At 38.1% G+C, this 24,808-nt stretch overlaps 1 protein-coding gene and 1 long non-coding RNA gene across 2 annotated transcripts; one reads left to right on the plus strand and one right to left on the minus strand.

The window, feature by feature from the left end:
* Window positions 1–12,366: 12,366 nt before the first annotated feature.
* LOC131303386 (uncharacterized) lies at window positions 12,367–13,624 on the minus strand. Its single transcript, XM_058330236.1, has 2 exons — window positions 12,741–13,624; window positions 12,367–12,650 (listed from the first exon to the last, which is right to left on the minus strand). The coding sequence occupies exons 1-2, from the start codon at window positions 13,269–13,271 to the stop codon at window positions 12,426–12,428; spliced, it is 756 nt and encodes a 251-aa protein (XP_058186219.1). The 5' UTR covers window positions 13,272–13,624; the 3' UTR covers window positions 12,367–12,425.
* Window positions 13,625–15,425: 1,801 nt separating this feature from the next.
* Window positions 15,426–17,121, plus strand: LOC131303387 (uncharacterized). The gene is made up of 2 exons (XR_009192006.1): window positions 15,426–15,505; window positions 16,305–17,121. It is a non-coding gene; the product is annotated as an uncharacterized LOC131303387 (long non-coding RNA).
* Window positions 17,122–24,808: the final 7,687 nt, after the last annotated feature.

Genomic DNA, 24,808 nt, shown 5'->3' on the forward strand with positions numbered 1-24,808 from the left:
GACAGCTCAGATTTTCAAAAAACAACTCGGGTGGCCCTAAAGTGGTGCATTATAGGACTTTTACGTCGTTGGAAGCACCGAATGTGTTCTGATCACATGGTCTCGGACATCCGATTATCACCTATTTCGGGGAGGATGATAAATTTGATAAGATCTTAAATCGTAACGGTTTAGATCGAATATTTGAAATAATGAGTCTGCAGCTACCGTTTAAATCTATACATCTAACTTATTTAGTTCTAAATCAATGTATTCCGCTATAGTTCAATGTACGCTAGCCACATGATTGCGACACAAGTATGACGATCCATACCGTTCATTTCGTAGTTATTGGTGTTTTAATCACTCTCGCCAAATATCGGGTCTATCGGACTTTGGAAGCCCTTTCATCGGAACATAGATTCATTAATAGGAATTTTTTGTCAGGTGTGATGTAGTATATAACGATAGCCAATGTGCTTCATTTTTTGCATGAATGATATAGTCACTCTCACATAAAAGGTAGACGGTTCGGATTTTCAATAAACAGCTCAAGCGGCCCTCGAGTGATGCATTATAAGACTCTACGAGAATTTTCGATAAGTTGGTGCATATGGATTATGGTGTATCGTATGCACATGATCACACACATCATATAAAAAGAATGAGATGCTGCCCTAGCAGACATCTCATTCAGTCTTCGATCTCTCACTCTCTCAGACTCCTCACTCCTCTCAACTCTCAAGTTCTCAACGTCTCTCTGTCTCTCTCAACGTCTCTCTGTCCTCTCACAGACTCACGATCTCACCTCTGACGACGAGCTTCAACGTTCGGATTTCTGGCACGCCTTATTTCTTTGGATCCGTTCACCGAGTGATTCACCTCTCTCTGTGACTCTGTCTCTCACTCTCTCACTCTCTCAGAGACTCAGATCAGACTCATACACACACACAGACTCTCTCTCTCTCTCTCTCGCTGCTCCTCAGTCCTCTCTCTGTCTCGCTGCTCCTCTCTCTGTCTCATCACCTCAGGCTCAGGTACTGAGCACACCGAGTCACCGACTCACTCACCGATCACCATATCTCTCTGAGCACAGCTGCAGCTGCTGCACAGGTACCTCTCTCACTTCCCTCTTCAGTCTCCACTTATCTACTGTAAGTCTGTAAATAGGGTTTCTGAAAATAGGGTTTTAAGTTTTAACCTGGTTTTTGAAATTAGGGTTTTTGTTAATTGTTACAAATTTCTGAAATTAGGGTTACGAACTTACGAAATTAAGGGTTTTCTTGCTAATTTCTGAAATTAGTAACAAGAAATTAGGGCTTTTAACTTTTATTGCGAATTTCTGAAATTAGGGTTACGAAATTAGGGTTTTTGTTGCTAATTTCTGAAATTAGTAACAAGAAATTAGGGCTTTTCACTTTTGTTACTAATTTCTGAAATTAGGGTTACGAAATTAGGGTTTTTGTTGCTAATTTCTGAAATTAGTAACAAGAAATTAGGGCTTTTCTCTTTTGTTACGAATTTCTGAAATTAGGGTTATGAAATTAGGGTTTTTGGTGCTAATTTCTGAAATTAGTAACAAGAAATTAGGGTTTTTCACTTTTGTTACTAATTTCTGAAATTAGGGTTACGTAATTAGGGTTCTTGATGCTAATTTCTGAAATTAGGGCTTTTCCCAATAACCCCTTTTATCCTGTTGTTTTTGTAGATGGATGCTGGAAGTGGGGAGGATCGTGACTCCCACTCGGGCCACTCAGGTTCTGATGAACTACCACAAAACCCTATTGGACCACAGCGTATGGGTTCTGTAGGTGAGGAGGCTGCTTCCAACATTGTTGGTGGTGGAAGTGGTCCAGGTGGTGGAAGTGGTCCAAGTGGAACAGGACCTCTAGGTTCTACTGCTACTCCGACAGATTCTACTCATGCAGCTGCAAATTCAGGCCTTAGTGGTTCAAAAAGGTCACGACGCCACTCATGGGTATGGAATCATTTCTCTATAAATGAACACTTCAAAAATGAAAATGGTGTTGACATAGGAGCTAGGGCTGTATGCCATTATTGTGACAAAAATTATAAATGCAAAAGTAATAATGGTGTAGGGCCACATGGTAGACATCTAAGAAGTAAACATGCTGATAAAATTGGTGATGCATCTGATAGTAGTAATTTTATTTATTCAAAAGAAAAAATGAGACATGGACTGGCCCTTTATGTAGCTGCAGCAGAACAACCATTTACTTTTGGTGATGATATTAGATTTGAAAATTTTGTCAAAAATTGTCTGAATCCTTCATTTGCTAAAGTTTCTAGAAATTCAACCCGTAGTGATACGAAGAAAGCTCATAATGAAGTTAAAAAAGATTTGATTACTGAACTTGCAACTGTTGGTGCAATAGGTTTTACTTCTGATATGTGGTCTGGTATAAACAATCGTGGTTATATTTGTGTGACTGCTCATTATATAGACTCTAGTTGGATTTTGCAAAAAAAAATTATTGCTTTTCGTTTAGTGGAGTTTCCTCATGATGCTGAACAGATTTATGAAAGTATTATGGGTGTTTTTAGGGATTTTGAAGTTGTTGATAAAGTTTATAGCATTACTTTTGACAACCATAGCGCTAATAGTGCTACACTTCCATTGTTTATAAGAAATTTGATAACTCCTTATTTTGGTGAATTATTACATTTGCGATGCGTATGTCATGTCATTAATTTAGTTGTGCAAGATGGTTTGAAACATATAGCACCACAAATTAAAAAAATTAGAGATGCTGTTCTTTATATTGCTACTTCCCCATCTAGGCAACAAGAATTTGATAAATTGTGCTCATCACTTTACAATATTAAACCCAAAAATATGAACTCTGATGTTCAAAATCGTTGGAATTCGACCTACCTTATGTTAAAGTCTTGTCGAAAATATAGTGATGCAATATCTGGTTATGTTAATCAGAGGTATAGACAGTGTCGTGGTAATCCTTTAACTGTAGCTGATTGGGAAATTGGTTTTGAGTTCATGAAATTTTTGAAAGTGTTTTATGCTGCTACCGTAGCTTGTTCGGGTGTTCGTTACCCTACTTCTTGTATTGTGCTTCATCATCTTTTCAATATCAGTGTCAATTTTCGTAAACATAGGGAACATCCAAATTTTGCACATGCTTGTATAGATATGGAAGAAAAATTCAGAAAATATTATGAAGAAATGCCACCAATATTTATGTTAGCTGCAGTAATGGACCCTAGGATGAAGTTACAAGGTGTTAGCTTGCTCTTAAGAGAGATTGGTACGAATTTGGGGATTACCACTTTACCTTCTTCAGCTAATGTGAATGATTTATTGACTATCATGTATGCCAAATATGAATCTAAGTTTCGTTCTAATGCTGCATGTACTGCTGCTCCTTTAACATCTTCTACAAGTACCAATGATGAATTTTGGGATTTTGTTAGTTCAAATTTAGGAATAGGAAGTACTACTGGAACTTCACGCATTGAACTTGAGAAATATTTGGACCTAGAATCTATTAACGTGAATGACAGGCGTGATTTTGATGTCTTAGCTTGGTGGAAAAAAAATGAAGATAAATATCCTGTTCTTTCAATCATGGCACGTGATCTACTAACCCCTCCTGTGTCTACAGTGGCATCCGAATCTGCTTTTAGTGCAGGTAAAAGAGTGTTGGATGAGAGAAGGAGCAGACTTGCTCCAGACATTTTGGATTGTCTCATATGCTTGAAAGATTGGGAGGATGCACGCCTTGGAATTCAAAAACGCTCAGCTAAAGATGAATTCAGAGGCTATTTTGCAGATTCTGATATAGACAGTGATTAGGGGACCTGCTGTGCTGCTCACCTGCTGGCTGCTGGCATTTGGTTTGATTCTATTATTCATTTATTCTGTTGGGGTTGTGTCTGTGGCTTATTCATTTCAGTATTGTGGTGTGGCAACTTATGAAGGCCTTAAATGGCAACATGATGTTGCCCCCACTTCAGTTTTATGCTGCATGCCTTGTGGTCTGTTTATCTTCACTTAACTGAAGTGGATGTTGCCTGCATGCGTTGTGGGGTGTGTGTGTGTGTGTGTGGCAGTGTGGTGTTCTGTGGCAGTGTGGTGTTCTGTGGCTTATTCATTTCAGTAAGTGGGCTGAACTGAAGTGGATGTTGTGGCAATTTATGAAGGCCTTAAATGGCAACATGATGTTGCCCCCGCTTTAGTTTTTGGCTATGATGTATTTTCTTAACTAATATGCTGAGCCTAAGTTTTGCTGCATGCCTTGTGGTCTGTTTAGCTTCACTTAACTGAAATGGATGTTGCCTGCATGCGTTGTGGGGTGTGTGTGTGTGTGTGTGGGGGGGGGGGGGGGGGGGGGGTGCGGGGGCAGTGTGGTGTGTGTGTGGGGCAGTGTGGTGTACTGGTGTGTGTGTGTGTGTGTGTCTCCTTTAGTCTGAAATGAATAAGCCACAGACACAACCCCAGTTTTTGGCTAAGCGAAGTGTGATTGTGTTGCAACTTATGAAGGCCTTAACGGCAACATAACGTTGCCACATCCATTTAAATTTCCGGCTATGATGATAAAAAAAAAGAAGTAATGTCTGAGCCGTAGTGCCGTAGTGGTATTGTTATGAACTATAATTCTACGAAATGGTGTTGCAACTTATGAAGGCCTTATTGGCAACTTAATGTTGCATCCATTTCAATTTTCTGCTATGATGATTATATCTGAGCAGAATTCTATTTCAGTTTTCTTCAAAATTTTGTTGAGATTTCAACTTTTTTTCTTGATCTTGATGTGTTATTAGCTCGTATTTGGCTTGGTGGATACCTCTAACCTGGTTTTATGCCAAACTTGAGGTGTAACGAAGCCAGGCTAAATATTGAGTTTGTTTTTAGTTAGTATAGTTAGTTTTATTTGATTGCATTGCTTAGCTGAGGTGGTGGCATAACCCCTCGCATATTCTGTTTGCTGAGTTGAGGTGGCGGCCTAGCCCCTCCGGTCTGTTAGTTTGTTAGTATGTTAGCTGTTTATTTGATTGCATTGCATGAGCATTAATTTTTTGCACTACAAGAATATGCATAAAATTAAAATTACTGATATATTCACTTGATGTATGCTTATCAGTTATCAGAAGACCCCAATGTCGTTTCTATTCGTTTCTTCTAATCTTTATGAGTTTTATTGTAGTTTTTGGTTCATGAGTTTGATATTGTAGTTTTTGGTAGTCAACCATCGATACCTTCTTCTGAAAATACTTGTACCTGTTTTGGACAACGTTTATTGTAGTTTCCACTAGAATATGCTTAAAAATAGAAGCAAGAGAGTAACTGTTTTGGACCTTTTGGTTTTATCTACTTCTCTTCTTTTTTTTTTGTTCATTTAGGCGGTGTCCACGGTTTTAGGGTTTTGGATTGGTTGTGGGAGAAGAAAAAATAAAGCAAATAAATGAAGTAAAGCTTCTTTTTTCTTAGTTGAGCTAGAAAATGAGAACAAAACAAAGAAAATATCTTTCGAAGAAGTCCATTTATACTGTCTCAAAATTGATTGGATATGTTAAAAACAGAAACTTAATAGGTATTGTGATTTGTGAATCTGTGATATGCTGCCTTTTTCTATTGGGTGCATGATGCTGTTGGCGATTATTTGTTGGGCGATTATGCAATGCACTCAAGGAATTATGTAATAGCGATTAAAGCGGAAGTGTTTGTACTTCATTATTTGTTTTGAAGAGGCTGTGCTTTAGTTATCAGGAGTGTGTGAATTCAAAGTTTCTGTGACAGCTTGGTTATTGGGTTCATTGAGGCCCCTTTTTTGTTTGAACATGTTAATGAGGCATAAATGCTTAAATTCCATGATTAATTCAAACTTGATAGGCTGATATATGTATGCTTTGTGGTTTATAGTTTATACTAGTGTCTCTCTTTCTTGAAAATACTTCTACAATCTGAAAATAAGGATGATGATCTGCTCGCATTTCAAATAGCTTTTGATTTGGTCGAGAATGAGCACCAAGCTTTTCTATTGAATGTGAAAATTTTGCTTTCTGGTCCCAAGTCTCACGGTCTCACCCATCCGAAGATTCCGAACCAAGCTTTTCTATTGAATGTGAAAAATCTGCTTTCTGGTCCCAAGTCTAACAGTCTCACCCATCCGAAGATTCCGAACCAAGCTTTTCTACTGAATGTGAAAAATCTGCTTTCTAGTCCTTAGTCTCACGGTCTCACCTATCCGAACCTCCAAAGCAACATTGAATTTCATGGTGATTCTTTGATAGTAATGATGCTATTGTCTCTCTCTCTTAGCAACATGTTAGTATGGATTTCAAAAACTATCCATAATGAATCCCAAACGTCCATCCCGGGCATGAACCCTGTCCATTGCCAACAACGTTAGTTACTAATGTTATTGTGTTAATTTTGAATATAACATTTGTGAGAGCATGTATTCTCTATGGGGATGCACCTTGCATTGTTGAACGTAGGACACTTGAATACTTGATTGTGGATAATCATTACTCATTAGGATTGAAATATTGAATACCGCAATATGCAAACTTAAGAACATTAGAGTCATTACTCATTAGGATTGAAATATTGAATACTGCAATATGCAAACTTAAGAACATTAGAGGCACCGGGTACCGGAATGTGTGTTTTTTGGAAAGATTTTTTTTTAGACGAAAATCGGTTACGGCACGACACACAATTAAGGGCCGGCACGGCACGATACGAATCGACAAAAAAGGCACAACACGACCCGACCTGACAAAAAAAAGCATGGCACGACACAACCCGACAAAAAGGCACGGCACGACACGACAAAAAAAAAGGCACGGCACGATACAATCTGACAAAAAAGGCACGGCACGATCCGACCCGACAAAAAAAGGCACGACACGATGCGGCACGATTAATTAATCGGGCACGGCACGACACGACACGATTTTATAAAGGCACGGCCCGACACGGCCCGACAAGGCAAAATGGCCCACCACGGCACGGGCACGAGCACGGTACGGCACGGCACGCCATGGCACGATGAAGTAAACGGGCACGGTACGGCACGACACGAAGCACGGTTGGCACGGAAAAAAATGGCACGGCACGGCACGACAGGCACGTTTGACACCCCTAATTATGGTGGGTGCTTCAGCAAATTAGACCGCTTGTCAATTTTTCCAATTGTGACCCTCGATTGTCCACCCACAAAGGTAAATCGCGGAGGCAATTTTGTCCATTCATTGAGGCCTGTTTTTGTAGATTTGTGTGTTGGCAGGGTCAATTTTGCCCAATGAATGGGCCTTCCAAATTTTGGCTGGGCGTGGACTTCAAAATTCGTTAGGTGGCTTTTTGTTGTCCACGTTTTAACCTGTTACGGGCCGTTTGGATGGAGGATATGATTTTGGGTGGATATAGAAGGAGGGTGGATATGATGGTGGATATGTAAGAATGGTGGATATGTAAGGAGGGTGGACCCACCTCCTAAGAATGGTGGATTTGTAATCCAATGTTTGGATGATTTTTTTGGAAGAGGGATTTGGAGGGTGGATATGATGGGATAAGATGTGAAATGACTTAATTGTCCTCATTTTATTAATTTAATGAGTAATATAGGTTAATTTAATTAAAACTAAAATAAATACATATTTATCAAAAAAATATGATAAAAATAGATCAATTTACGTAAGTCATGTTTAAACCTTATTTTTTTTTTTCAAGAAAAACAGATTAAAAGATAAAATATTTGTAAAATAATTCAATTATTATGAAAGTTATATGAAAAAACAGATTTCGTTTTTTTTTTTTTTTGGTTAAATCTTCATAGTTGAATGGGAGGTAGATGGTTGTTGAATCATGTGAGTGGTAGTTTAACCATGTGGGTAGTAGGTTCAACAAACCAACATATACAAAAAAATTCTATAAATAGGTTTCATATTTTTGTTCATTTCATCCCAACTATCATCTCTATTTTAATTTTTAGTTTGATATTCTCAATTTTTTTTTCTTTTCATTTCAATGGCACGCTGGGAGTGGAGTGAGGAGGAGGAGGAGACGTTGTTAGAAAACCTTACGAGCCTAGTAGATGCGGGACTTTGGCAAAATGAGAACGGATGGTTCATACCAATATCCTTCGTAGTTTTGGAAACTCAAATGCAAGTTTCTTTTCCCCAATATGGTATTACGAAATTTCATATCGAGGCAAAGATAAAGTATTGGAAGGCAATTCCGACTACAAGACATGCTTCAGATTTCCGGATTTGGTTGGAATGAAAATGAAAATAGACTGGTTGTGGAGAATGAGGTTTGGAATGAATTTGTCAAAGTAAGTATTTTTGTTTTTAATGAACATTTATATACTATTATTTATGAATAATTTGTCATATTTTTCATGTGTTACGTTTGTAGGTGAATCGACAAGTTAGAAACATGAGGGACATGCAATTCTCCATGTTTAATCGATGGAGCCATTGCTTAGTACGTTTCAGAGGTTGACATTGGATGATTGAAGAAGATCGTAGTTTGAATAAATGTTTGAAAAATAAATTTGTTGCTTTTTACCCTTGTAAGGTATCTCAAGTAGTCTAGATTTATTTGAGATTATAAGCATGTGTTGAAAATGCAATCTTGAAAATAAATGTTGGACTAGTTTTAGTCTTGTCATATTTAACGAAAAAGACAAATCAAAAAGAGAAAAAATGGCAAGACCAACACTCAACAAGTTTTATTACAATGCAAAATCCCATGACAGTGTACACAATCAATAAGGTTTTAACTGATATTACAAATTTGAATTATACAAGAATTAAACTTTTCTATTTTTCTTCATCCACTATGAATCCTGAAATCAGTAGAAACACCAATTGATTTGAACTGCAATTCAAATCAGCAAGCCCAGCAAAAGATTCTATGGTCTTCATTTTCATAAAATTGAAACCGCCCCATGGCATCAATGCTTGGTTTTTTTGGCTCAGATATTTTCTTAAGTGGCACATTGGACACTCATTTGGCTACAACTTATGTTGCCGAATAATAATTAACCATTGACCCTCATAAGTTGTCCTGCCAAGACGAGTGTTTCGTCCTTAAATTTGTAATATCATCATAGCCAATGAAATGATCAGCATTGCCTTTAAAAAGAAACAAATGAAACCAACCAGAAATCAGCCAACAACCCACCAACCAAAACCTGCCACAACCCATCAACCAAAACCTGCACCAAAACTGTACCAATCCAGCAATGAAACCAGCCACAACCCACCAGCAAAACTGCCAACAAACAAGCCAAGACACAGCACCAAAACAACCTTATTCATCATCATTGCCCTTAAACAAAAAATCAACTATTGGCCAACCAAAAACCAATAAAAAAACTGTCCAAAAAACCATCAAAAAGCAGTCCAAAAAACCAAAAAAATAGCCCAGAAAACCAGCCAAAAAATTGTCTAATGAGCAGTAGTAAAATTAGCCACGAACCACCACCAAAACTACCAACAAAACCTGCCACATCCCAGCAACAATACAGCAGAAAACAGCCCATAAAACCAGCAAAAAATTGCCCATAATACCAGCCCACAAACTCTCCAGTTACCAACGCTCGCACACACACACACACACAGTCACACACACACAATCCAGTGATCGGCAAAACCCAAAAATGGGACTGCAACTTACACACTGGATAGCAGAAACATATTTGAGATGTACACCAACATTTTAGAATGTATGAAGAGGAAGCTTATGCCATTTAGCTCAGAAAAATATCATCATAGCCACCTGCAAAAATAGCAATAAAACTGTCTAGTAACTAGCAATAAAACCAGCCACAAACCACTACCAAAACTGCCAACAAAACCAGCCACAACCTAGCAACAATACAGCAACCAACAGAAAACAGGCCATAAAACGAGCAGAAATCTGCACAAAATAGCCCATAAAACCAGCCCACAAATTGTCCAGTGACCAACATACATACACACACACACACACACACACACGCAGCAGAGTCACACACATACAATTCAGTGACCGGCAAAACCCATAAATGGGATTGTAACTTGCTCACTGGATAGCAGAAACATATTTGACATGTTGCCCTCATTTCATATTGTATCAAGAGGAAGCTTATCCCATTTGGCTCAGAAAAATGTCATCATTGCCAACATATCCACCTGTGATTGAAACAATAATAAATGTTATGCATGTAATTAAAGAGATGCAGATTCATAGTTGCCAAAAAGAGTACCAACATATACAAGTTTTGTCACAATTGTTATAGCATCATCATTACCCTACAAAATACATCATCATTGCTAGCCTAACATTTGCCCTTTTCGTAAATCATCATCGTTGCCCTATAATGTACGAATTACATGCAATTAAAAGATCATAGTACAAAAAGGAGTTACATCTTCCATAAAGACAGTTTTCAAAAGGCCTTATCTTTTCACAAAATCCAGTTTTAAAGGGGCTACTAGAATTCACAAAAAGAAGGAATGACATCCTCCACAAAATGGCCCATAAACTTTCCCTACTTGTCTTTCCCATAAAACTTCCCCGCCAATACCAACTCCACCCATCTTTGTTTGCGGTTATCGGGTATGTCATAGAACGTGTCCACCCTATCTTCCTCCTGGACAATGATGGCGTTAACGATATACCTATCATCCTCATCAAGCTTGAGCAACTCATCAAACACCATTTCCCTTCTTGAAGATAGTTGCTGTCATAGCCTATGACATCCGCGATCTTCTCCATTACCGTAGCGGTTTGACTTAGGTAATTTCCCAATGCCTCAGGTATGACCACTTCTTTTTTGGCCTTCTTCTTTGGCGGCATTGGCATTGGCATTGGCATGGCATTGGCACACACATTGGGATTGGGATTGGCATTGGCACGAGCATTGGCATTGGCATTGGGAATGCTTGTAGGAGTGTTGGCATTATTTATTGGAGTTGTGGAATTTGCGGTTGTGGAACCATACGATTGCTCAACGAAAGTATCACTTGTCCATATTGCCTTACCATTTGCAAACCTAAGTGTATAGCACTCTTCCAAGTACTCATCCATGTTTGGGATTTCATTGGGGTTTGGGCTTTGAACGGAGTCACAATTATCTAATTCCGCCGCATCCTCCGCGAAATCACCCGTTGCCCTATCAATCCCAAATAGAATTTGCCAACTCTCATACATAAGGAAAGCCTTCTCATTCATGCCTTTCACTTTGGGATTGAACTGCACATGTTCAATGACATGCATTACATGAGAGGGCGGTAGTTAAAACTAATTTTGAAGGATAACAGCAATGTCAAGGTGGGTTTAAATCAATGAGTAGAGAAGTTACCTTCTCATAATCCTTCCACATGTCTTCCGAATCCATCGCAATGGAGTTAGTTTCATGATTCCGCGCAAAGCCACTTAGCTGAATCATGTCGGCAATTTGACCATATTTTTCCTTTCAATATTTGACCTTCGACTCTATGTTTGGTTGAGCTTTGAGAGTGGTCCCGGGCAATAGCTTTTGCAAGCCTTTCTCAATTTCAACGTAGAAGCCCAACTTGAAATCATTATGGGCTTTCCATGTTTCTTTTTCGGTCACCGCGTCCAACATGCACGCAAGTAAGGCCTCTTCTTCCTTAGGAGTCCATAGCCTACACGATTGTTTTTCTTGTCCCTCCTTGGCATTGGTTCATTTTGAATTGGAAGTTCCTTGACCTTCCATTATGTTAGCTAACCTGATTTCAATGACAATAACAATTTAACATAGGGCAAACACTCACGAAATAGTTTCTTATTACATGGAAATAGTTGATATGTTTCAACATTGGCCAGAATTGTTGAACAAGTCTATAAAACAAATCCACTTAAAACAAAGAAACAATACATTTGAAAGATATTCTATTGGCCAGCCCCATGACGAGCTAACCAATCATTGTACATTTCGGTTGCCAAATTATCCCTCATTTGGGTCCATTCGTTCGATGTTTCAACAGTTGTAATGTACTCTTCAGGTGGCACATTATGTAGGTTTTGCAGCTCCCACGCCATGTATTTAGCCTCAACAGGATCCACTACCATTGTACGCTTAATGAGATTATGGAGGAGGCAACATGCTGTGACGATGTGACATTGAGTCCTAATGGGATAGAAAGTGTAGGATCTTAAGATTCCCCATCTCATCTTAAGCACCCCAAAGCATCTCTCCACAACATTGCGTGCGGCAAAGTGCTTCATGTTGAAGCACTCTTCTCGGCTCTAGGGCACGTGTCCTTGCCTCCAAATGTTTATGTGGTATCGTTGACCCCTGAACGGTGCTAATAATCCCGGTCCATTAGTGTAACCGGCATTGACGAGATAGTAACAACCTACAAATGACATACATAGGTGTAGGTGAGTACGTTTACACAAATGTGAACGTATGTTGACTAATGGAAAGGAGGTAAAGTGACATACCCTATGGAATTTTCAACCCGTAACGCCTCACTAAGGCATTTCGAAGCACTCTTGAGTCTGTGGCGGAGCCTTCCCAACCAGACAACGCATATATGAATTGTAAGTTTCGACTACAAACTCCTAACACATTTGTCGCGTAGTCACCCTTCCTTGACCTGAAGCGTGCCTTCATTTCGATTGGGGGGAGGAAAGGTATGAAGGTACCGTCTAAAGCCCCTAGACAATTCTACGAGAGACCAATGATTTATTTTATTAGACTAGATTATTAGAATGAATAACTGCATTACAATAATTGAACACTTTAGATAATCTGTACCTCAAACCATTTCCACCTAACATCCGGCTCATTAGCAGGAATAGCTTCTGGATGATGCCACAAGACATTGTGAAGGTGCAACACCACCAGCAAAACAACGATGAAATGCCTACTAATTGTTTCCCCCGATCTCCAAAATTGGAAAGTCGTACGCCTATTTTTTGTATGGTGCGAAAGAATCCACAAAAATATCGAAACTCTCTCCACAAGAGTGACATTCCTAGACTCCTCTAGTCCATTTTGCTCAAGTAAATGACACAAAGTCATGAAGGTATACCTATTTACCCTCAATTGATTGTGACAATCTGTGTCACTCCCGCGTACCAACCTATTAAGTGCATCTATTTGGTGTTGGTAGACATTAGGATTCAGATGCAAACGAGGCCTTTGTCGAACCCTTTTGCCAATCAAGTCCGTAATTACAATATACAGGCTCAAAACATTATTGACTATTCTCATGACACATAGAAGTGCTAACAATGCCTCACAGTTTACCTTCTTTCTTCGTTCACGTTTTGTTATTCTTGCCATCTGTTTTAGGGCACAACTTATGTTAGGCCAAATAAAATAAGGTCACAATTTATATGGAGTCAAAACTGAAATTAGGCCAACTAAATACCCAGAAAACAACACGACTTCATGTATACATGCATATACCATGTCTAGTTATAAGCTTGATTTGTCCGTATCTGTGTCATGTCCTAATTAGTTTTGGGCACATAATGGGACTGCACAAACAGTCAAGCTTACAATAAACCTATCAACCATTTGCATGTGAATCTTCATTAGCTCTTAATTTTTCTCTTTTGGGAGAGAATTGCTTCTCATTGCCCATAGCATCCATAACCTACCTTTTACAAACAAAATACCACCATTTCATCCAATAAAAAAAAAAACAGAACCATTCCACCCCAAAAAATAGCATGTAAAATGACCATAAAATAGCCTGTCAAGTGCCCAAACAACTGCCCACATGAAAACATCACCCGAAACATGCCATAATAAGTCCACTAATCTATATCAGCTAAGCCAAACTCTTAGAACGCCAAACAGTGTGAGGACCCTCGGTCCTAACAAAGTAAAAGCATACCACCAATAAAAGGCAATGCACATTTAAGAGTAGACGTGTAAATAAAATGTAGTGATCAACTTCTAACTACAATCAAACTAAAAATGAACAAAGATCTGAATGACGAACCGTGGGTCATGAAATGCAAAGCTCAAGAAGACTTAACATGCGCCCAGTTTTATAGATCCATAAATGCAAGTTCCAACAAAGAAGTACAAGGGGAGTTGTGGCTACCCTTTAGATTTGCTTCATTTGTACAGTTGTGGTCCTTTTTTTCTTCGGTCAACTTTGTTGCTATTTTGATATAATTCTTTACTTTATACTTGTGTATATCTGCTTTGTATACTATCACTTACTTACAGAAAGAAACAATGAAGTGTAAAGATTATATACTTTTTTGAAACAGATACAATGAGGCCTAAATCTCAGCTTACAGGAAGAAACAATGAAGTGTAAAGATCACATTACTTTTTTTGGAACAGGTGCAGTGAGGCCTAAATCCTAGCATAATGTCACTATAAAGCCAAACCTAAATTCAATCAAATTTCACGAAAGGAACTACAGACAACAAGAATCCATTTGCATGCTCAATTTTTTTTTCCAAAAAGTAAATCAATTTGCATGCTCATAATTTTAAGAAGATAACCAATTACATATAAATTACAGATCCATAGATCTACGACGACACACACTCTTGATTGTAATATCGGTCAAGCATCAACTCTGTGAACAGTGAGAGTAAATAGGGCTTATATTAGGATGCAAACCAACTCGAGATTTATCTTTAAAATCTAAAATTTTAGGGCACAAATCTGAAGCTAAATCGAAAATCAAATCGCCAAACAAGAATGAGTTCAGATCGCAAAACCACCAATAGTTCAAACCCTACAACAATGGAGCTTAACAATACCTGAGGAAGAAGGAGGAAGACGAGGTAGAGAGCTGGAACCGTCGACATACGGCGGGGGAGTCACCAGAGTTTGAATCGGCGACCTCCTCCTCTATTCTCTCTCTTCTTCTCGATCTGGTTTGTGGGATGAAGAAAAGTGAGCAAAAGGCATGAAACGCCACATAGCCAACGATGGGGGGTACCCCTGTCGTTGGTAATCCACCCGCATCCACCCCACAGGTGGATATGTAATCCAGAGTCACCTCTAATCCGATTTCTGTTTTTGCCAGCCGAAGACCGGAGAAAAGGAAGGGAGGGATTTGTAATCCAGCCGCTTGGTATATCCGGGGGCTAATCCCCCATCCAAATAGCCCGTTATTTCTCTCCCCCTTTAACTCATCTCGCCTCCTTGCGATACGTCTCTCTCTACCAATTTCCCAAATAAATCAAGAAGCTCTCTTCCTCTCTCTCACCGGATTGATGCACGACTCTGTTCCAGCGCAATTCAAATCTCTGGCCACAATCACAACCATCGTTATGTGCAGGTTCTCTCCCTCATCCGCATCATCTCTCTCTATCTCTTCTCTCTCGCTTTCTCTTTGTTTCACAATTTTTTAGCTAATATTGAGCACAGAGTTGATTTAATTTCAAATTTGCTCTTGTTGGTCTACGATTACTAGTCGTTTTGTTTGTGTGTGTTTCTAAGCTCTGATTTGTTTTTATGTTTCAAATTTGTTCCCTGTTGCTCACCTCAGCTCGTTGCTCCATCTGGCGCTACAATCGATGGCTCATGCTCCTCCTACCAAGGTTTGGCTCTATCTTGGGTGGGTTTTTCCCATTTAGGTTCTTCGTTGTGGTTTGAGCGTTGTTTCGTTTGATTGATTTACCTGTAAGAGTCATTCTCGCAGTTTATTATTATTAACGATCAAATGTTTACGTAGGTTTAGGTAAGGTTTAGGTTTGTTGCAAGGTTGTGGCTGGGTCGATTCTATTGCATTGTGGGTTCAAAGCTTTACAATTGAAATTTTCATGTCAGGCTTGTGTGTTATCAAGTAGTATTCGTGTATGTGTAGTACTTTCTTTGTCGATGCTTATTTTTATCTGGTTTCTGTGCTCGTCAAAATTTTCGTGCTAATTTTTTGCTTTACAAGAACATATGACGTGCCTTATTCTTCAATGATTAAAAAAAAAACTTATGTTAAAATGTGATTATGTATTTATTGCTTTGCTTCACTCGCATTGGTGGTTGTTTCAAGTTCCAATTTGTTACTCTGCCATTTAACTAATATGCGACATCTACAATTCTTTAAAAGGTAGTTGACTACATGGATTGTCATTTCTATTGGTACTGCAATGGAACTTCAACTGATATCTAATGGGGGAAGCTAATTAAGAATATGATGACATTGCATTTGCAAAGAGAGTAGTTGTTGGTAGAGTTGTTGTCTTCAAAAGATTTGATGTAATGTTTCTGTCATATTTTTTGGGTTTGCTTCTTTATGAGACTTCCAACTATAGTATCAGTAGGGTAATTTTGCAATTTTCTTCACCACATTTCCTCTCGTCCGATAGAGCTAACTAAAGCTCTTCTCTTCTTCTATCACAGTTGCATGTTTGAGAGCTATGTGCCACGTTGATCGATATGATTGGCAGTGTGGTATGATTTCACTAATGTATGTTATCCTGCTACATTATGAGTTTTTTTGTGTTCAAATTGAGAAATAAGATAAAGACTTTTGTTCTTTAAATTTTTCCTGATCTTTTGATTCACCAACTAATATAATTATTACAAATTTATAGTTAAGCTAAACTGATTTGAAACAATTGGCAACTGGACGTATACTTATTGATGGCTTGTTTTGTATCCGATGACTGGTTTTGTGTTCTTTTGGAGATAATGGTTAATCTAGAATTTAAATTTAAAAGAAAGGGTATTTTTCCCCAATTAATTATGTTCCCCTCTTTGCTTTTACTATTTGTAGCCCTTCTATTTGGCTTTCATATTTACTTACTTTTTCCAACATTGCAGCTCTAGCTGTCACTTCAATTATTATATGGATGCATGTGGAATTGTCTTGTGTAATTTTTCATGGGTTAAAACAAGATTTGCAAGTGTCTCCTTAATTCCCTTTTTCCTAACCTTCAATTTTTGAGTTATTCATTGTTTTTTTTTAACATGGTGACTAAGCTTATTGTCTTTTTTGCATGTACTTATCTAACTTATGCTTTGTTTACTCTATTGGATAGGGTGGAAGACTTGATTTCACTATTGTTTGGTTGTTTATTGTCTATTAAATTTTGCTTTTGTATAAATTTCAGATTTAATGCCCCTATCTTTCTTTTTTATTTTTCAACAACCAAATAATGCAATGAATTTGAACCAAGGCACGGTCAATCACCCGCAACTCACATAGGTTAGTTCAGCAGAAAATTTTTTGCTTCAGAGTTCACATTGTAGAACGAGTACATGTAAGTGTGTCTACTTTTCTTCCATTCAAAGGAACAGATTTTGGCAGTCCGCCTGAAATCTCCTTTGAAGTTTCGAAGAATTGTACTCGGTATTGGACGAAATTTTTATCTCTATCTTGGTACAACTTTTTGGTTGTTAGCAAGTGTTTATTGCCATTGAAATTATTGTAGGAGTTTATTCTACGAAAAGCTTAGTTAATGTATGTCTGATTCTGAGAAGGTCCCAAACTTTATTTGGCATGTATTTTACAGATTATATTTAAGTATTGAGATCATCTGTTCCATGACCCTTTTTGTTTGACTCAAATATCAAATTAGTTATTTATAGCATGTGACAACGATTGGGTCTGATGCACAGGTTTTAATGTAGAACTTGTGGTGTAACGACCCTAATTTTTGGTAAATAAAAATTTTGTTAAATATTTAAATTTTATTTTAACTACCTGGAATTTGCTTTTAAAATTTCTTTTTAATTTCTAATAATCCATCATAATTAGATCTGATATTTATAAAATTATATCTTTTCATCCCGGACAATTTAGTCATTTTCTAAAGACAAGTATGCTTATCGAAACACTTGCATATTTTCATAGTGAATAAAATAAAATATTTAAATTGTATTTCTTAGCTAAAAATCTTACTTGGCAAGTAGAATTAGTTTCCAACCGATTAGTAAGAGAAACCTAAGTACCTGTTCAACCTAGTTACATTCTCCTAACCCTAGATGAGCCTTATGAACCTTTCCACCCCTACTTGAACCTTTTGGACCAAAGGAAGTCATCATTATGCTACCTAAAGTAGTAATTATTGTACTTACATGTCTAGTCACATTAAGACTTTATTTCTCATCATTACCTCTTTACCCATTGGATAATAGTTCATAGGAAAAATTTTATCCCTTAAATAATAGAAATAAGACTTGCCAATGAGTACATGGATTTGACAAGTCAATCATTAGAACCCTTCATCATTTTGCTTCCAAAAGAAGCAAACTTAGCCTTGCCATGCATGCAAACCTAAGACTAATAGCCTTGAACCTAATAGTTATCCTCCAAGGCTTACTTTCCTAGATTTTCTCTATATATATATATATATATATATCGGGTCGGTTCAAGGTACACCCAAAAAAATACCCAAAATCTCAATCTCATAGTTTCCGATCGAATTTTTATGATCCGAACCGTTCAATGTGTGCAGAATGTGATTTTAAGGGTGCCCACGAGAAATTAGCCAAAAAAATGACCAGAAAAGGCTTGATTTGAGCAGTTTTTATTTGAACCGTTCAATAAAATATTGTTCGAAACTGTTCGGATCAAGCCCTTCCCGGTCATTTTTTTTGCTGATTTCTCGCGGGTACCCTTAAAATCACGTTCTGATCACATTGAGTGGCTTGGATCATCAAAGTTTGATCGGGAACTATGAGGTATTTTTTTAGCTATTTTTTGGGTGTCCCCGGAACTGCCCCGTATATATATACACACACACACACACACACATTGTACTAGGGAGAGAGAGGGAGGGGGGGAAGGAGAGGCTGAGAGAGAGAGAGAGTGAGGTGTGTGATGTGTTTTGGACACTTCCACAAGCTACCTATTAAACCAACTTACACTCAAGCCTAGAACTACTTTACAACCCATTTCTAGGCTTCTTTAGGCATAATCCTAGCCTATTATTTTGTTCTTCCTTGCAAGTAAACCCTCCTAGGACAAGACAAGGCCAAAACCCTTCATGATAACCTAGAATTGGATTGACAAGTGAGGGAATGCTATGGCTTGATTAAAGACTTGATTTGACAACACAATGGAACAAAAAAAATGACAGAAAAGAGACAGAGAGAGGGGGCCGGCCAAGGAGAAGGAGAGGGAGAGGGAGCCAAGTTTTTGCTATAAATAGGACGCCCCCTCATGCCATTCAACACACACCTTCAAGCCTTTTAACTTCTCTCTCTAATAGAAATAAGACTTTCCAATGAGTATATGGATTTGACAAGTCAATCATTAGAACCCTTCATCATTTTGCTTTCAAAAGGAGCAAACTTAGCATTGCCATCCATGCAAACCTAGGACTAATAGCCTTGAACCTAATAGTTATCCTCCAAGGCTTACTTTCCTAGATTTTCTCTAGATATATATATATATATATATATATATATATATATATATCGGGTCGGTTCAAGGTACACCCAAAAAAACACCTAAAAAAATATCCAAAATCTCAATCTCATAGTTTCCGATCGAATTTTTATGATCCGAACCGTTCAATGTGTGCAGAATGTGATTTTAAGGGTGCCCACGAGAAATTAGCCAAAAAAATGACCGGGAAAGGCTTGATTTGAGCAGTTTTTATTTGAACCGTTCAATAAAAAATTGTTCGAAACTATTCAGATCAAGCCCTTCCCGGTCATTTTTTTTGCTGATTTCTCGCGGGTACCCTTAAAATCACGTTCTGATCACATTGAGCGGCTTGGATCATCAAAGTTTGATCGGGAACTATGAGGTGTTTTTTAGCTATATTTTTTGGTGTCCCCGGAACTGCCCCGTATATATACACACACACACACGCACATTGTACTAGGGAGAGAGAAGGGGGGGAAGGAGAGGCTGAGAGAGAGAGAGAGTGAGGTGTGTGATGTGTTTTGGACACTTCCACAAGCTACCTATTAAACCAACTTACACTCAAGCCTAGAACTACTTTACAATCCATTTATAGGCTTCTTTAAACATAATCCTAGCCTATTATTTTGTTCTTCCTTGCAAGCAAACCCTCCTAGGACAAGACAAGGCCAAAACCCTTCATGATAACCTAGATTTTGAACCTAGAATTGGATTGACTAGTGAGGGAAGGCTATGGCTTGATTAAAGACTTGATTTGACAACACAATGGAACAAAAAAATGAGAGAAAAGAGACAGAGAGAGGGGGCCGGCCAAGGAGAGGGAGAGGGAGAGGGAGCCAAGTTTTTGCTATAAATAGGACGCCCCCTCATGCCATTCAACACACACCTTCAAGCCTTTTAACTTCTCTCTCTAATAGAAATAAGACTTTCTAATGAGTACATGGATTTGACAAGTCAATCATTAGAACCCTTCATCATTTTGCTTCCAAAAGAAGCAAACTTAGCCTTGCCATGCATGCAAACCTAGGACTAATAGCCTTGAACCTAATAGTTATCCTCCGAGGCTTATTTTCTTAGATTTTCTCTAGATATATATATATATATATATATATATATATATATATATATATATCGGGTCGGTTCAAGGTACACCCAAAAAAACACCTAAAAAAAATACCCAAAATCTCAATCTCATAGTTTCCGATCGAATTTTTATGATCCGAACCATTCAATGTGTGCAGAATGTGATTTTAAGGGTGCCCATGAGAAATTAGCCAAAAAAATGACCGGGAAAGGCTTGATTTGAGTAGTTTTTATTTGAACCGTTCAATAAAAAATTGTTCAAAACTGTTCGGATCAAGCCCTTCCCGGTCATTTTTTTTGTTGATTTCTCGCAGGTACCCTTAAAATCACGTTCTGATCACATTGAGCGGCTTGGATCATCAAAGTTTGATCGGGAACTATGAGGTATTTTTTTAGCTATTTTTTGGGTGTCCCCGGAACTGCCCCGTATATATATATACACACACACACACGCACATTGTACTAGGGAGAGAGAGAGAGGGGGGGAAGGAGAGGCTGAGAGAGAGAGAGTGAGGTGTGTGATGTGTTTTGGACACTTCCACAAGCTACCTATTAAACCAACTTACACTCAAGCCTAGAACTACTTTACAACCCATTTCTAGGCTTCTTTAAACATAATCCTAGCCTATTATTTTTTTCTTCCTTGCAAGCAAACCCTCCTAGGACAAGATAAGGCCAAATCCTTCATGATAACCTAGATATTGAACCTAGAATTGGATTGACAAGTGAGGGAAGGCTATGGCTTGATTAAAGACTTGATTTGACAACACAATGGAACAAAAAAATGAGAGAAAAGAGACAGAGAGAGGAGGCCGACCAGGGAGAGGGAGAGGGAGAGGGAGAGGGAGCCAAGTTTTTGCTATAAATAGGACCCCCCCCCCCCCCCCATGCCATTCAACACACAACTTCAAGCCTTTTAACTTCTCTCTCTAGAATTTTTGAGTTTGTTCTTTATTCTTCTTGTTCTTGAGTTCTTCAAGAAACTCATCCAAGACCGCCACCAAACCACCACTTGACCACCCTTCCAATCCAAAAAGTTTGGTAGGTAGTCAAGAAACTAGTTTCGAGAGAAACCGTTTCTCTTTCGAAGCTACCGAAGCTTTCCATAGGAAGTTACTCCAGTCGATCGCCAACTTTCTTGTTCGTAGCCGCCCTACCGCTAAGAAAAATGGTAGGATACTTCTAACCGCTTTATCTAAGTATAATAGAAATGTGTATATCATTGGTATGTTGGAATGCATGATAATTTGAAAAAAGTGTTTTACTAAAGGTTTGAAAAGAAATATGACCATGTTGAATATGTCGACTTTATTTTCCGGAAAAACATATGTTGTTTTGAACTTCCCTAAGAGGAAGAAAGAATGGATTTTGAAAGTATAAACTTGAATAAAAGTATTCGTATTTTGATCTTAAGGATGGTTATGAGGATGTATACATGTTTACTAGGATTTCTTGTTTTAATGTGTGATAAAGCATAAGTGGTTTCCTCTCCAAAAGATGTCCGTCCATGTGACACTATGCTTTAAGTGTGTGGTAATTGTTTGAATGTGATTCCGTGAACATGAGCATGATAAAAGTAACATAGAATTGGATGATCTTACTAGTTTAGTTTTAAGATTACAATGAATGATTTATATTATAGTGTACAAAGGTCCTACTGCGGAGTCTTTGCATAAAAACGAGAACAGAAATCGAGAAAGTAGAAACATGACATCTAGGGTGTGGTTAATAAAAAGATGTGATTTGAAAAAGAGAAATGGTTTAAAAACCACAATGTGGCCGGACGTGGTAGCCCATTGTGTGGTATGTGTGTGTGTGTGTCAATGGGAACCCGGAGCGGCGAACCATTGTGAGGATACTCGGAAACTCGAAGCGGCGGAACCGAGGTTGGGTGTGTAGCTTGGTTATCCGCGGAGAGGAGCCAATGCAGATTGTGTGCCAATGGGAACCTGAAGCGACGGAACCATTATGAGGATACTCGGGAACCCGGAGCGGCGGAACCAAGGTTGGGTGTGTAAAAACGATTTTGGAAATGTTGATTTAGTATATGAAAAATGGTGACACGGTCTACGACAAGTTAAGGGTTATTAGGAATGGATTATTCTATTGAGCTCCTGTAGCTTATGGTGTTACATTTGGTGACCCTGACATATTATATTGGGAGCGACGCTGGTATAATGTGTCAAACTTTGTAAATGATCAGGGTGAGCTATACACCTCGGAGGCTTTCAGAGCCGAAAAGCTGGCAAGAATGGAAGAGCAAGCGGAGCTGTAGTTAGAAACTTTAGTTATCCTTCCCTTGTGTAATAAAAGTACTCTCATGGGAGTTATGATGTAATAATGAGCCAGACTCTATTTAAGTTTCCAATAAAAATGTTTATTTAACGTTTCCAAAATTAGAGGCGTTACATGTGGAGTACAAAAATATCAGCTTTACAGTGTGGGATGTAGGAGGACAAGATAAGGTACAAAGTCAAGGAAATTGTTGACTTTGTTCATTTCTATTTTAGCTAAGGGACTAAATGATTTTGAAAACTTGTTGTTTGTAAGACTAAGGAAATTGAATTTTAAGGCAATACCAATAACTAAGAAAGTTGATAAAATCCTGGAGCCATGACTTTAGGAACAACCAAGAAAAAGAGCTAGAGACATGAAGCATACATCAAATATACCGTCCCATGATATGCAATGGCCTCCTGACTTCAACAGTCTACACCTTTTGCTTGTTTTTCACTTTAGTGAAGCTTTTGATCATAACTTTTTGGTTGAAGATGTCTAAACTTTGATATGTGCCTTTGCCCGTACCCCTTAGGCATTTCAAACAAAGACCAATATAGCTCTGTGCTTAAAATAAGTGTTGCCTATGCCCTTTTCTCCCTATTAATCATGCTTCTATACCTTTTAAATAGGACAATTGTTCGGAAGGTTCACATAGAGCTTTTTAGGCTCATAGATCAAAATTGATACGCTAAATGTAAAAATTCCCATTTTTGGGAGAGTTTATGTAACGACCCTGATTTTCGGTAAATAAAAATTTCGTTAAATATTTGAATTTTTCTTAATTACTTGGAAATTACTTTTAAAAATTCATTTTTAATCCCTATAATCCATCATAATTAGATTTAAGCCCTTTAAAATTTATTTCTTGACTATAGATCCTACATGGCAAGTAGAATTAGTTTTCAACCGATTAGTTAGAGGAATCAAACTACCAAATCACCTAGTTACAATTTCCTAACCCTAGATGGACCTTTTTGATCATCTTTGAGCCTTGTGAACCCCTCTCAACCCTAATTGAACCATTAGACCATTAGAGGTAATCATTATACCCCATGACTAGTCATTCAAAACCCATACCTATCACCTTTATTCTCTATCCATTGGTTAATAAATGTTAGGAAAATCTTTATCCCTTGGATAATGGAAGCTAGACATGCCAAAGAATATAAAGATTTGACAAGACAAAAGGGAGCCATCATTTTGCTTCCAAAAAGAAGCAACCTTAGCCTTGTCATGCATGTCAACCTTAGACTTATAACCCTAAACCTAATAATTACCTTCTAAGACTTACTTTCCTAGATTTTCTCTACACGCACACACACACACACACACACATATATATATATATATATATATAAGTGGTACATAGTACAAAAAGAGAGAGAGAGAGAGAGAAAGAGAGCCGAATGGGAGAGAGAGGGAGGAGTGAAGTGTGTGCTAGTGTTTTGGTACTTACACAAGCTAACTTTTTAGCCACCTTCACACTCAACCAAAGTACTACATGACAACTCATTCCTAGACTATTTCAAGCACACTACCTAGCCTTTAATCATTCTAGAAATTGACTACAACCTAGCCTAGGATTGACTACACATGGGAAGACTACTCTCTAGCCTAGATATCATTTTATCCTTTCTTGCAAGCAAGCTTTCATATGACAAGACAAGACCATACCTATCATAATTGCCCTTTTAACCATTGGACAATAATTGCTAGGGAAAATTTTATTCCTTGGGTAATAGCTAAGACTTTTGCTATAAATAGCACCCATCCTTGCCATTTAACTCACACCTTCCAACCTTTCAACTTCTCTCTCTAGAATCCTTGAGTTCTTCCTTGTTCTTAGTGTTCTTGAGTTTTTCTTGAAGTTCTTCAAGAAACTCATCCAAAGTCGCCACTAAACCACCACTTGACCACCCTCTCGATCCAAAAGTTTTAGTGGTATTAGTCAAGATTTAGTATCGAGAGAAACCCTTCTCTTTCGAAGCTACCGGAAGCTTACCGTTGGAAGTTACTTCATCCGATAGCCAACTTACTTTCCGTAGTCGTCACTACTGCCAAGAAGAAAGGTAGAGTCCCTTGTCCACTCACTCAATGTATAACATAGAACCGTATGTTGGAAAGTATAACGTAGAATCTCCTTATACCCTACCTTTAAGCAATT

Source organism: Rhododendron vialii, chromosome 10a (genome assembly GCF_030253575.1).
Source record: "Rhododendron vialii isolate Sample 1 chromosome 10a, ASM3025357v1".
Taxonomy (NCBI): domain Eukaryota; kingdom Viridiplantae; phylum Streptophyta; class Magnoliopsida; order Ericales; family Ericaceae; genus Rhododendron; species Rhododendron vialii.